We start from the raw sequence: 12,864 nt of genomic DNA, 5'->3' as shown, positions 1-12,864 counted from the left end.
ACCTTGGATCCTTCCTTTCTCTTTAAACATCCCTTAAACATGGTTTTCTGGATAACAACACACAGCTAATCAGCCCTTTGTAATTATGTGGAAGTCTCAAAGTGTAAAAATGCACTATGCAGAGTGTGCATAGGGTCATAGAAAACTATTTCCTGTTTCTCACCTAGAGTATAAGAATTATTGCTTGCCATCTCACCTTTTATGCCCAGACTGTAGTAATCCATACCAAATACTGTGTCCAACAAAGCCTTCAAAGTTACACAGTTACAGATTTTTAGTAGGTCCAGATCACAAGAAAAATGCTGCGGGGTTAAACACTGCAAATTATTCTAGACTTTGTTTGCATTTCTCTGGCTAGATTTAACAATTGAGGTTACATTTCCATTTCTGAGGATAAAGTTCTATGCATGTGGTTTTGGTCCATTTCTATTGGTTTCCTTTGTTCCAGAATGTTTTGTCTAGCCTTTGTGCAGCATTTATATTTTTTGGCATAATTACAACATTTATTAGAAGCTTTTGCTTCTAACTGGTGGTAGGGCATTCTCGCTTCAAGTAGTTCCCCTATGAACAGGAACAAGCATTTAAGGAAATAGTGATTTCCTTTAAATTGGACTCAGATAGATGACTTGTCATGCGAGTTCTTCCCTTTGTGGATCAGCTTAGTAGTGATGAACGTCTCACGCAGACTATACTCCTGGGTTCAGAAGCAACCTTTTATGGTTCCTGGCAATTTACCTTGCAGTCATACATACCTTGCTGCTGCTTGCATCTCTCAGCTTGATTTCCAGGCTTGATAATCTTGTTTTCCGTGACCTTCAGAAAGACCTCATCTAAGCTGAAATGAGATTACCTTCAGAAGTAGGGCAGGCAGTAAATTAAATTGGACAGTAGTATGCCTGCATCATGATTATTCTGGCATTTAAAGCTTTATTGGGTGATGCAATATTGTCCACTTGGTCTGAGTTTTCTTTGGCAAGAGATATTATTTTCTTACTGTATGACTTTACAAAAGAAAAATGGAGCCCATATTATCATTTACTCAGTTCAGCTGTTTGACGTGATAGCCTATTCCAGTTTAAACCAATAAAGACTGGAATAATATTAAATGGATCTTTAAACACACTTGCTCTCAAACTCTGTCTTCACCAGTTCTCCCACCAGTGTTATTTTTTATGTCCCTTTGTTTAGATCCGTATGGAAACCGATACTCTTACTGTACATGTTCTAAAAGTTCCCAAAATCCAGGGCCCCCAAGAACATAATGTGTAGTATGATCCCATTTTCTAATGGCTGATTTTATGAAATGTAGGTACCACGTAGAAGCTGCATGGTGTGAGCTACCAGGTACAAGCAGTGACTTGCATACAGAATGGTTCACCACATACATCAGCCATTTCACTGGAATGTTTTGTAGCGCGACTAGGCTGTCAACCTAGGGCTGGCCCTTGTTTTAGAAAATTGTGACTTCTGGAAGTGTTACTATTTTTGAATTTAAAGCGGGGTTTGGGTATTTCATGGGGCTACAAAAACAGCCTTTTGTTGCAGTATGCAGCACGCAGCCTATACTGATTCAAAACCTTTATCTAGGTAGAAAGGTGCCAACTGATCCAATGGTATCTATAACTACATGCTGGGAGCCCCAATTTGCTCTTCTCTTGCTGAAATCTTTGTACAAATCACTTTAATGTGATTATGTATTCCATTTGGTTTAGATATGCTTAAATGGGGTGGGGAGGGCAGGAAAATGGATAGAAAAAAGATGCCTCGTTATGGGGTCTGGGACACAGTATTATAGCAAACTGATTACAAAGAGTACACACTCACCCTCAACCCTCAGTTGTATTTCTTTCTCCATTTCACCTGTATTTTGTTCAACACATACTTTAAAAAGAAACAGTGGATTATGGTGTTCATTTTTATTTCCCTGAAAAAAAACAAATAGCCATTGAAAATAGGACTCGTCTTGCTGGTAGAAAAGTCTGGTAACATAATCAGTTAGCGAGAAGAATGAGACGGCTGACCTGTGGCAGGAGACATTCTACAGAGGATAGGCAGCTGTTCACCAGTTGGGATGGGCTCATGCTCTGGATGTCCTGCAGTGAGTAAGGAGCTGGTCTAGATGACCTTCCCAACAGCCACTCCAAATCGAGTGGCACCAGTTCATTCATATGTATTTTAAACATTCTCATGGCATTTTTTTTGATCCTACAAGCATCCTGGAGGAGCAGATGAAACTAAAAGTAAGTATTCAGAATGTTTTGATCTTGCCACTGTGAAGTATAATGGCCACTTTAACTGTGCACTGACTACTACAATAAGGACATCATTCCTAATGGTCACATCTTTGTGGAACAAAGGGCTGGACTACTTGTGCCTTTGATCCAATCCTGCAAGGCTGGAGATAGGCATCTGACACAGTCTCATCCCATACTTTACTCAGAAGTCACCCTGAGTGGGCCTAACTTCCACGTAACCATTCCTAGTAGGGGGCTGGACTGCAGCTTCCATGATCACTCACCATCAAGTGTGCTGGCAAAGTCTAGAAGGGAATTACTGACCAAAAACATCTGAAGGGCCACACTTTGTCCACCCCGTGGATAGCCTTTCAAAAGCAAAATCTTAAAGGGGGGGTGTTTGTTTTTTTGCAGGGGAGAAGGGGAGAATCCATGGCAGAGGAAGCTTCCATGACTTGTACTCTCCAGAGTCAAGAATGCATGTTTATCATTATTGCTTCCATCTCTCTGGTATCAATGTGAGGGAAAAAAATCACTACGGCAGTTCCAGGGATAATTATAAAATAATTACAAGCAATTGAGTCAATTCCAACTCATGGTGACCCTTTTCAGGGTTTTCTAAGTACAGTGGTGCCTCGCTTGACGACGTTAATCCGTTCCAGCGAAATCGCTGTTAAACGAAATCGTCAAGCAAATTTAAAAAACCCATTGAAATGCATTGAAAACCCTTCAATGCGTTCCAATGGGCTAAATACCTCATCGTAAAGTGAAGATCCTCCAAAGGGCGGCCATTTTCTGGTGCCTGTATAGTGAGGAATCCGTCCTAAAGCACAGCGGGGAGCCATTTTGCACAGCGGGTGGCCATTTTAGAGGTGCCGATCAGCTGTTTGAAAATAGTCGTCTAGCGAAAAATCGGTTCCTGAAGCAGGGACCCGATCATCGTGAAGTGAAATTTTCCTATTAGAACATCATTTTGTGATCACAAAAGCAATCGCAAAAACCTCATCATCAAGCGGTTTTGTCGTTTAACGAGGTAATCGTTGAGCAAGGCACCACTGTATAAATGAACATCTATCGTTTGTGCTTAAAAGGGATGGGATGGCAATCCCATTTCCTGGATCATGCCTCCTTGCCATTCATGGGGGAAAAAGCAAAGCAGGGCAGCTAGCATTTATTGCATCACAGCCCACATTGCAAGTCCCAGACAATACTGCAACGACAGCTTGCTGCCATTCTCTGTGGGCCCTATCAAAATAGACTTTCTTTTGGGCAGCCTGCTTGGAGAGCAAATTGTGTTTCTTGAATGGCTTCCAAGAGCACTGATGTTTTGAAAAAAATAGACTATGGTGCTGTCTTGGGAACTGCAAACAAATGGACCTGATTCAACAGCTTCCTTCACTGATACGTCTACTCCTACTTCCCACACCCGCCATTACTGACTTTTCCAGAAGCAACTTCCAATGCAGGGCAGGATGGAGGGGCAACTTCATTAACCTTTGCTTGTTGGTGCACACCACTCCTTACCTGCATGCATTTGTGAACATCTGATGGAGTGAATGGGATATTGCCCCAGTTTTATATTGTACAGTACACTGTGGTCACTGCATTTCCAAAGCACATGATCTTGTACAACATTTTTTCTAAGTTCTGGTATCTAGCTTTGGAGCTAGAACTCCACAGCCATATACCTACTTTTGGCTGCAATTCTGTTACATAGTTGTGCTGGAATAAATTACACTTGTGAACCAAATGAAATGTAAGAAATCAGCATAGCCATTTGCTACTGCACACTGTGTCAGCCAATAGCGAATGCCTACACCAGCTTTACTTGTACCAGTTCTGTAGAAATTTACATGAATGGAGTTACACCAGAACATAATTAACATGAGTGGGACTATCAGCTGTTACATAAGAGCTGGCCAAGGCATTTTTGCCTTGCCAGGCCAAGCAATCCTAAAGACGCACTCCATGACCCCTTCCAATCCTACAGGAAATGTTCAAGCACAAACCATAAAGCTTCACCCTAGGATTTAATACACAGTTGCAAAAATGTTCTGCCATAGATATCGTGTATTAGACGCTGTTTCACCAACACTTCTGGAACATTATTGTGTGCATGGCTAAGCTGGCCCTGTTTAAGAACCTGTACAGGCTACTTCCTGTTGAATAGCCTTTGCCATTATCTGGCTCTGATAAAAAGGCAGCACGCAAAAGGAAAGGAATGGCATGTTTACAAAGTAAATTGAAAGCTTCTAATGAAAACGAAATACAGCTTTAAAGGAAGATGCATTAGCATTATATCCATTTGCCTTTTTGGTCAGATAAAGAAAAAACAATGGCTTTCCAGATTAAAAAAGCCATCTTCTCTTAAATACAGCACATCAGGTGGTTTAATGTCCAGGAAAAGGGAGAGAATGGAGTACAGAACTTGCATAGCTCTTTTAACATTTTCCCATTTTAATGCAAGGATGGGGAACATGTGATCCACTGCTACTGGACTGCAGTTCTCATCTATGACTATCCTGGCAGAGAAAGATGGGAGTTCCAATGCATTAAAAACCGGAAAGCTACCTTGTTTCCCCGAAAATAAGACCTAACCTGAAAATAAGCCCTAGTATGATTTCTCAGGATGCTCATAATACAAGTCCTACCCCAAAAATAAGCCCCAGGTAAGTGAAACCCTGCCCTCCACCATTGTGCAGCAACAGAAGATGACCTTACTGTATGTGAATAAATGTAGTTGTACATGAAAAAAATAAAACATCCCCTGAAAATAAACCGTAATGCTGGTTTTGGAACAAAAATTAATATAAGACCCTGTCTTATTTTCGGGGAAACATGGTATCTGTTTTCCACTCCTGCTTTCAAAAGAATTGTGGAAGATATCTTTATGTTTGATCTGTCATAGTTAACTACAGTATTCGAGTTTCATTTCCTACAGGGCCCAGAGATGTACATTTTGTTTGGAAAAAGAATGGGCAGAAAATGGAAAGATGTGTGAGTGAGCGGACACATGTCCTTGCTGATGGGAGAGTACATCTATTAACCTGGCTGAAAGATGCTGTAGCGCAAGATTCAGAATACTGCTGCCTTGTGAGCTCAAAAGCTGGAAACAAAATGTCTACATCATACATCTCTGTTGAAGGTAATAACGCATACTGACATTCTTCAGATTTGGAAATTGAACTCCATGCAAAGTTTGCTTGACTGCATGCAATCACAAGGAGGGGAAAGGTCACTGATGTGCACATCCCTGTAAGATTTCAGTTTTGGTTTCAAAAGACAACATACATAGGTGCTGACTAAGGAAAAAGTGCACTGGTTTAATGCAAGTGAAACTATTTTGTCATGCTAGTCCAGAATCTGCTCTACCCATTAACAGCTTTAAATGCTGGCATCTATCTATCTTAATACACATTCCGTTACGCATTGTTTCTATACAACTTTCGGTAATCTTTGTAAGATTTTTAAACAGCAGAACAGTGAACTGCATCTTTTAAGGGGGGAGAGGCCAAACTGCTGAAATATTGAATGAAATTCTCATGCTCATATCCATTCTTGATACAGTACTAGAGTCTTAAGTTTAGGACAGAAAGGAGCAAATCTTCAGAAGAAACCTAATTTACTCTGAAATATATATTTAAAGCATTACTGTATTTGAATGCTCAGGTGCTCGGACAAATTTCTCTTCCCTTGCTTACTTGTTTTCAGGTAGTAACAATCAGGACATCTGGTCAAGAGATTTTGCTAGCTGGAAAAGTATTATTAGTGAGCATGACAAACTGATGACAAACTGGAAGAAGACATGGGTAGGTGTGACTGGACATATGTATCCACATATAGAAATCCATTTTGTTCAGTTGGGAAAATTCAGCCTCCTTTTGGAATGGGAGAAAAGGAAAGGTGATGCTGGGTCTGTTCATGCAGAACAGACAACTGGCATTTCAACACTCTTTAACTAAAATATTACTTTATCACATTAACAGGCCATAATAGATCTGGTCAGTCACCTATTGCTACTAGCAATCAGTATCACCACTGGTAAGTTTGAGCCATAGCCTCTGAGCTTTCTCCTACTTCCACACCTGCTCTTCAGCTGAATGCTCACTCTGTATCCAAACTGTCCCAGTACCAGACCCAGTCAGTCTATTTACATTTCCAGACACAGCCCCACCAGTCTTTACCACATCATCTTCCAAGTCTCTACTGTTTGTAAACAAAAAGAGCTGCGGTGAAGCTCCAGGACAGGAAAGCCCTTGTAGTAGCCATCACATAGTGTAAGGACACCTAAACTTTCTCAAAAATTGCCAATTCCAAGTAGAGAGAATTAAATACAGGCTAACACTCTGAATTACTCCTAATCTGAACCACCCTACTTTTGAAAAGATATCTTATGAACAATTTTTTCTTCTTCTCACAGAAGATAACTAAAGATTCTTGTTTTCTAGTGTAACGTATTTAAATATTCCTTAGACTGGGTTTACTGTAAAACTGTTGCTTTGCATTAGTGTGTGCATACATTCGCTGGTCTCTTTGGAGCAAGGTTACTCAAGTGTTGACAGATGGGGGTGTCAATCACATGCTATTAAATCCTCCCTGTACAGCGCAAATTACGTATACTAAATTATTGCATATCTATGAAAAGTAAGATCTGTAATGAATCAATGAGTTCATGGAAAGCCAATCAAGCAGAATATGGAATATATCATCAAGATTAAATAATTTTCTTAATCATTCATCTTTCTGCAGAAAAGCTGCAACAAAAAGGGCACAGTATGAGAAGCAAGATGCAGCGGTTCAGCTGGACTGGGAACTCTGAAATGTAATGCTACATGTAAAAAAGATTGCATCACAATTCCTCCATAGCACTGTAATCAGAGGGCAGGCAGCAGAACACACTCCCCACACTGCTCTGAAAAATACTGCTCTGTGTTGCCTTGCCAACTCACTTGAAGAATGTATCCAAAAGTGTTGCTTGCAATGTTTACCACTGCAAGAGGGGGAAAAACTATGAGGTTTGTATTGCTAATTTGCCTGATGTTTCCAATCAGCATGCACACAGGCTTCTTTCTCTTCAGACAAACTTACTGGTAGGCATGTTCTTAGATTATTATTATATGAAATTAATTGCACCACTGACTGTATTTATTACAATTGTTTGCCAAATTATTTGTTAACTCTGCTTCATTGGTTTATTCTAAAATCTGGTCAGCTAGTGTCTCTTCTGCCATAATAAATGGGTTTTGTGTAAGACTAAAATGTACAGGGAGATACAAACCAAAACACATTAAGACGACAGCAAATGTACCATAATCTGTTTTTAAGATCATACTTCAACCTGAAGACAGCATCAAGCTGGTTTTACACAGCTGCAGGTCAGTGCCCCCATCCTACATGCATGCCAGATGATTTTGCAGAACATTGCCTGTTTCCCTATGAAAAGCCTTCCAACAAACCCAAATGGCTTTTTCACAGTATACACAGTCTCTTGCTGGAATACAGCCACCAAACTAAACAAATTCATCAACTCATCATCCAAAAGTAAAAATTCAGCATTTGTTTTCCCATTTGATTATTATGATTTAACATCTCATTAAGTCAATGTAGTGGAGACGGGGTCAGGAAACAGAATTGTTATGGAACAGATGGCAGCCACTTTATATTCTCCGAGCTAAATAATTAATTCACTGAAAGATCATTCCAAAAGGGGAAAAAATCAGTGTTACATTGGACAGCTTGTTAAGGCAGCCAAACACATATATCTGACCAAGATACACCACAGTGAAGCGCCACATGCTTATCTTCTTCTGTTTTGAAAAGCAGCTTGTTTAACTGAGTGCTGCCTTTGCACTAGCAATATACACTGCTTCATCTCAAATACTGGCAGCTCATTTCTCACTGCCTGCCTTATTAAGATGAATCTCACTTTTAATAGCATAAATGAAACTGGTCTGGAAAATGCAGTTTCATCAGCTGTTAATGGCAATTTTTTTTTAAAAAAGCCACATTGTTGCTAACCACAAAGGCAATAGCTAAATGCCAGGCTTCCTAGAGCATCTTGTAAAGCTGGACTAGTGCCATTGGATAGCATGCTACAATTAACCAGAAAAATAAGTTTCTAATGTATTTTACGCTAAGTGTCTATAATCTGTTGACTTATTCTGATATGGATTTGACATGCTGGGATCAATGGCTAGTCCAGTTTCTGCTGAATGAAGCACACATGCTTCTAAACTTTAATAAATTAAGGGGCAAAGGACAAGGGAGGTCCTACAGAATTTAGCAAAAGGCCAACACCTTACAGACTACAGTGGTGCCTCGTATAACGAGTGCCCCGTTTAACGACGAATTCGCATAGCGATGGCAAAAATGCCATCGCTTTTGCGATCGAATAACGAAGGTGCCTATGGGGAAAAATCGCTTTGCGATGTTTTCCCCGTAGGCACCATTTTCCCCCAGCTGAGCGGCGGGAGCCTCCAAAGGAGCGCTCCCGCCACTCAGCTGGGGGAAAATGCCTGCGGTGGCCTTCGAAGGACCCTTCCGAAGGGTCCTTTTGAGGCCACCGCGGGGGGAGGGTGGGGGGATCCGATGCCTGTCAGGCATCCTGGGCTGGGCAGCGCGGGGCGGCAGGGACAGGGTGGAGGGGTCCCGAAGGTTTCCAGGCTTTTGCCTGGAAGCCTTCGGGATCCCTCCCCCACCCTGTCCCCTTCGCTGGCAGTCACCCCTCGCTGCTTTCCCCAGCCTGGATCGGGCTCCTGGGAGTCCGATCTCGGCTAGGGAAGGCAGCGCGGGGCGGTGGGGACAGGGAGGAGGGGTCCCGAAGCCTTCGGGATCCCCCTCCTCCCTGTCCCCTTAGCTGGCAGCCACCCGTCGCTGCTTTTCCCAGCCTGGATCGGGCTCCTGGGAGTCCGATCTCGGCTAGGAAAGGCAGCGCCGGGCAGCGGGGACAGGGAGGAGGGGTCCCGAAGCCTTCGGGATCCCTCCCCCACCCTGTCCCCTTCGCTGGCAGCCCCCCCGCTGCTTTTCCCAGCCTGGATCGGGCTCCTGGGAGTCCGATCTCAGCTAGGGAAGGCAGCGCGGGGTGGTGGGGACAGGGAGGAGGGGTCCCGAAGCCTTCGGGATCCCCCTCCTCCCTGTCCCCTTAGCTGGCAGCCACCCCTCGCTGCTTTTCCCAGCCTGGATCGGGCTCCTGGGAGTCCGATCCCGGCTAGGAAAGGCAGCGCCGGGCGGCGGGGACAGGGAGGAGGGGTCCCGAAGCCTTCGGGATCCCCCTCCTCCCTGTCCCCTTAGCTGGCAGCCACCCCTCGCTGCTTTTCCCAGCCTGGATCGGGCTCCTGGGAGTCCGATCTCGGCTAGGGAAGGCAGCGCGGGGCGGCGGGGACAGGGAGGAGGGGTCCTGAAGCCTTCGGGATCCCCCTCCTCCCTGTCCCCTTAGCTGGCAGCCACCCCTCGCTGCTTTCCCCAGCCTGGATCGGACTCCTGGGAGTCCGATCTCGGCTAGGGAAGGCAGCGCGGGGCGGCGGGGACAGGGAGGAGGGGTCCTGAAGCCTTCGGGATCCCCCTCCTCCCTGTCCCCTTAGCTGGCAGCCACCCCTCGCTGCTTTTCCCAGCCTGGATCGGGCTCCTGGGAGTCCGATCTCGGCTAGGGAAGGCAGCGCGGGGCGGCGGGGACAGGGAGGAGGGGTCCTGAAGCCTTCGGGATCCCCCTCCTCCCTGTCCCCTTAAGCTGGCAGCCACCCCTCGCTGCTTTTCCCAGCCTGGATCGGGCTCCTGGGAGTCCGATCTCAGCTAGGAAAGGCAGCACGGGGCGGCGGGGACAGGGTGGAGGGGTCCTGAAGGCTTCCAGGCTTTTGCCTGGAAGCCTTCGGGATCCCCCACCCACCTGTCCCTGCCAGTTTTTAGTCCATTGGAACGCATTAACCAGGTTTTAATGCATTTCAATGGGCTTTTTAATTTCGCTTTACGATGTTTCCGTATAGCGATGTTAATCCTGGAACGGATTAACGTCGCTATACGGGGCACCACTGTATAGTCACCAAATTGTACAATTTTATAGGGCTCGTATATGTGATTAATAGAAGAACATGTATCCATGATCAAGTCCATACTCTCAATTAAACACTTAAGTGAAAGCAACATCATGTTGGGGAAAAAAAACACAAACAGCACCTGGCAAGTTCATGACAACAGAAAACACTCCCGTGTTAACTAGATTACAAGAACAGCTGGGGCACTATATACCAAAAATGCCCATCCTTTCAAAAAAGGCACAGAAGGTACTACATAAACAAAAGCAATTATTTTTGTCTCTGAAATTACAAAACAGTCATAAAAACACTCTCTTTTCTACTAGTGATCCTCCCTCTCCAAATCAAGAAACAAACCAAGAGCTTCATTTCAGGGTTATCAGACATCACCTGAGAACACACAAACATTTGGGAAAGTATACTATTAAATGATTAGTAAATGACATTATTTGTCCAAGTCTCCTTGGCAAGGACATGAACAGCTGAACACACTTGGGAGATGGGTGCCAAACTCCTCCACAACAGTTGGTGCTCCTGGCTGAAATCAGACCTCCTGTCGCAACAAAGGCTTTGAAGATAGCTCAGGCCAACTTTTACTCCTTACTTCCTTTCAAGTTCATTTGGGGTCATTTCAGCTCTACAAAAATAGAACATTTGTACATCAAGAGGCACAGGAACATTCCATAAGTTTGTTCTCTCTGCTAGAGTAAAAGGTGTTCTTTATGGTGATATACAACAAATATTTTAAAAAATTGCACTATAAGTAATCTTACTTCTTGCCATGTTATCTATGCTTTTCCTCTTGCATTACTGGTCTCTTTCTATGAGAGCTTCTTGTCATCACTCTAGGACCACTTTCTATAACTGCAGCTAAGAAATAAATCAGCATATGGCGGGGTGTCCCAATCTTCATTTTCAAAACCAGTCAAGATGATACCTGGGCCCAAGCCTCATCATGATGAAAAAATCATGGCTTGCCCACAGCAGCTGATTGACAACATACGTTCTCAAGTTGTTCACAGAGGCTGTGTATGGTGAAACACAAGCCAACGGCACTTTACTGTTTAGAGCTTGCATGTCTTCTCAATGTGTTTGTTTTAAATATCATCTTATTTAAAGGTCTATGTAGGGTAAGGATGGGGACTTGTCCAGATTGTGTGGGAATATCTCTCCAATCATCCTTGATGAATAGGCCTGCTGGCTAGAGCCACAATTTTCCTACAGTCATCTGAATAAGTATGTACATTCACAAAAATATTCACAAATATATTTTGTGGGGTTTTTTTAATGGGGCATGGGAATGTTGCAAAAATGGTCCAGGAAGCAAACAACATATGACCTACACCATTATAAAAATACAACTAGTGAGGGCTTTTGTAATTTGGAAGCTCTGTGTTTGCCACTCGATGGAAATAATTCATATTCAGTGCATCAAACATTTGGAGAGGAAACATTTGCAAATATGAGTTTGCTTGTATCAAATTGGCAGTAAGCAGTCAGAGGAAGCCTGTTGTAGGTGGCTAAAATAGCTGACCTCAAGTAAGTGAGCAACTTGCCAGCCATTCCAAGAGTTAACAACCCCCAATAGCAATCTGAAAGCAAATCCTCTGATGGAATGCAGCTGAAGTTCCATCATGTAGTCAAATAGATAGAACTCTTGGGAAACAATCCAGAGGCATGTTCCAGTACTGTACAGTGGTGCCTCGCTTAACGGGCGCTCCGTTTAGCGACGAAACCACATAGCGATTAACTTTCTGCAATCGCAAAAGCGATCGCATTGCGATGTTTCCTATGGGGTTTTTTTTGCTTTGTGATTATCGGCTCCCTGTTTCGCTTATCGATCATCGCAAAGTAATGATTTTTTAACAGCTGATCGGTGGTTCCAAAATGGCCGCCAGGTAAAAAAAATGGCTGCCCGCTGTGTTTTCGCGCCAATTCCTCGCTTTAGAGGCAGCGAAAATGGCCGCCATATTGAGGAACTTTGCTTTAAGGTCAGTTTTTTGCCGATAGGAACGCATTAAACAGGTTTTAATGCATTTCTATGGGCTTTTAAAAATCGCATAGCGACGAAATCGCTTAGCAGCGATTTTTGCTGCACAGATTAATGTCGCTATGCGAGGCACCACTGTATATCCATTACATACAATCAGAAGTCAATTTTAAATCACTTATCATAAACCTTTTTTTGGGACAATTAATTCTAGATAATTTAGTATTTATATATCTACACACACACACTAAAAAAAGCCAGTAAGACCAAATAAGGTAGTCTTGATTTACTGAGGTTCTTCAAAACCCATGGGTGACATTTCAGTAGTTAACTGTTTTTCCAGCTCCAGCATGTAAGGTTTATACTCCTCTTCAAGCTTTCTCTTCCAGATTTTAACTAGAAAGAAGAACATTGAAGTTACATATTCTCAGACTAGGAAATACAAAAACAAATGTGAGTGGTGGCACTTACAAACAATATAAAAGTAAGAGGTGGGAAAGCAACCTCATTAATTCTTATACTATAGTCTTGAGACAAACTACAGTGGTGCCCCGCATAGTGAGGTTAATCCGTTCCGGATTAACCCTCACTATGCGAAATCGTCGCTAAACGG

The 12,864-nt window shown here is 43.2% G+C and overlaps 2 protein-coding genes across 6 annotated transcripts in view; one reads left to right on the top strand and one right to left on the bottom strand.

The window, feature by feature from the left end:
* SEMA4D (semaphorin 4D) overlaps positions 1-7,782 on the top strand; it is a 152,445-nt gene extending 144,663 nt beyond the window's left edge. The window contains exons 17-19 of the mRNA XM_078386204.1: positions 5,176-5,379; positions 5,946-6,043; positions 6,984-7,782. Of these exons, the coding sequence (XP_078242330.1) occupies positions 5,176-5,379; positions 5,946-6,043; positions 6,984-7,013 (332 nt within the window). The 3' untranslated portion in view covers positions 7,014-7,782. The remainder of the gene's footprint in view (positions 1-5,175; positions 5,380-5,945; positions 6,044-6,983) is intronic.
* A 3,748-nt stretch (positions 7,783-11,530) lies between these two features.
* SECISBP2 (SECIS binding protein 2) overlaps positions 11,531-12,864 on the bottom strand; it is a 43,991-nt gene continuing 42,657 nt past the window's right edge. For all 5 annotated transcript variants that reach the window (XM_072992375.2, XM_072992373.2, XM_072992374.2 and 2 more), the window contains one exon: positions 11,531-12,647. In XM_072992375.2, the coding sequence (XP_072848476.2) occupies positions 12,538-12,647 (110 nt within the window). In that variant the 3' untranslated portion in view covers positions 11,531-12,537. The remainder of the gene's footprint in view (positions 12,648-12,864) is intronic.

This window comes from Pogona vitticeps, chromosome 2 (genome assembly GCF_051106095.1).
Source record: "Pogona vitticeps strain Pit_001003342236 chromosome 2, PviZW2.1, whole genome shotgun sequence".
Classification (NCBI taxonomy): domain Eukaryota; kingdom Metazoa; phylum Chordata; class Lepidosauria; order Squamata; family Agamidae; genus Pogona; species Pogona vitticeps.
This window is presented reverse-complemented; position numbering and strand designations above follow the sequence as displayed.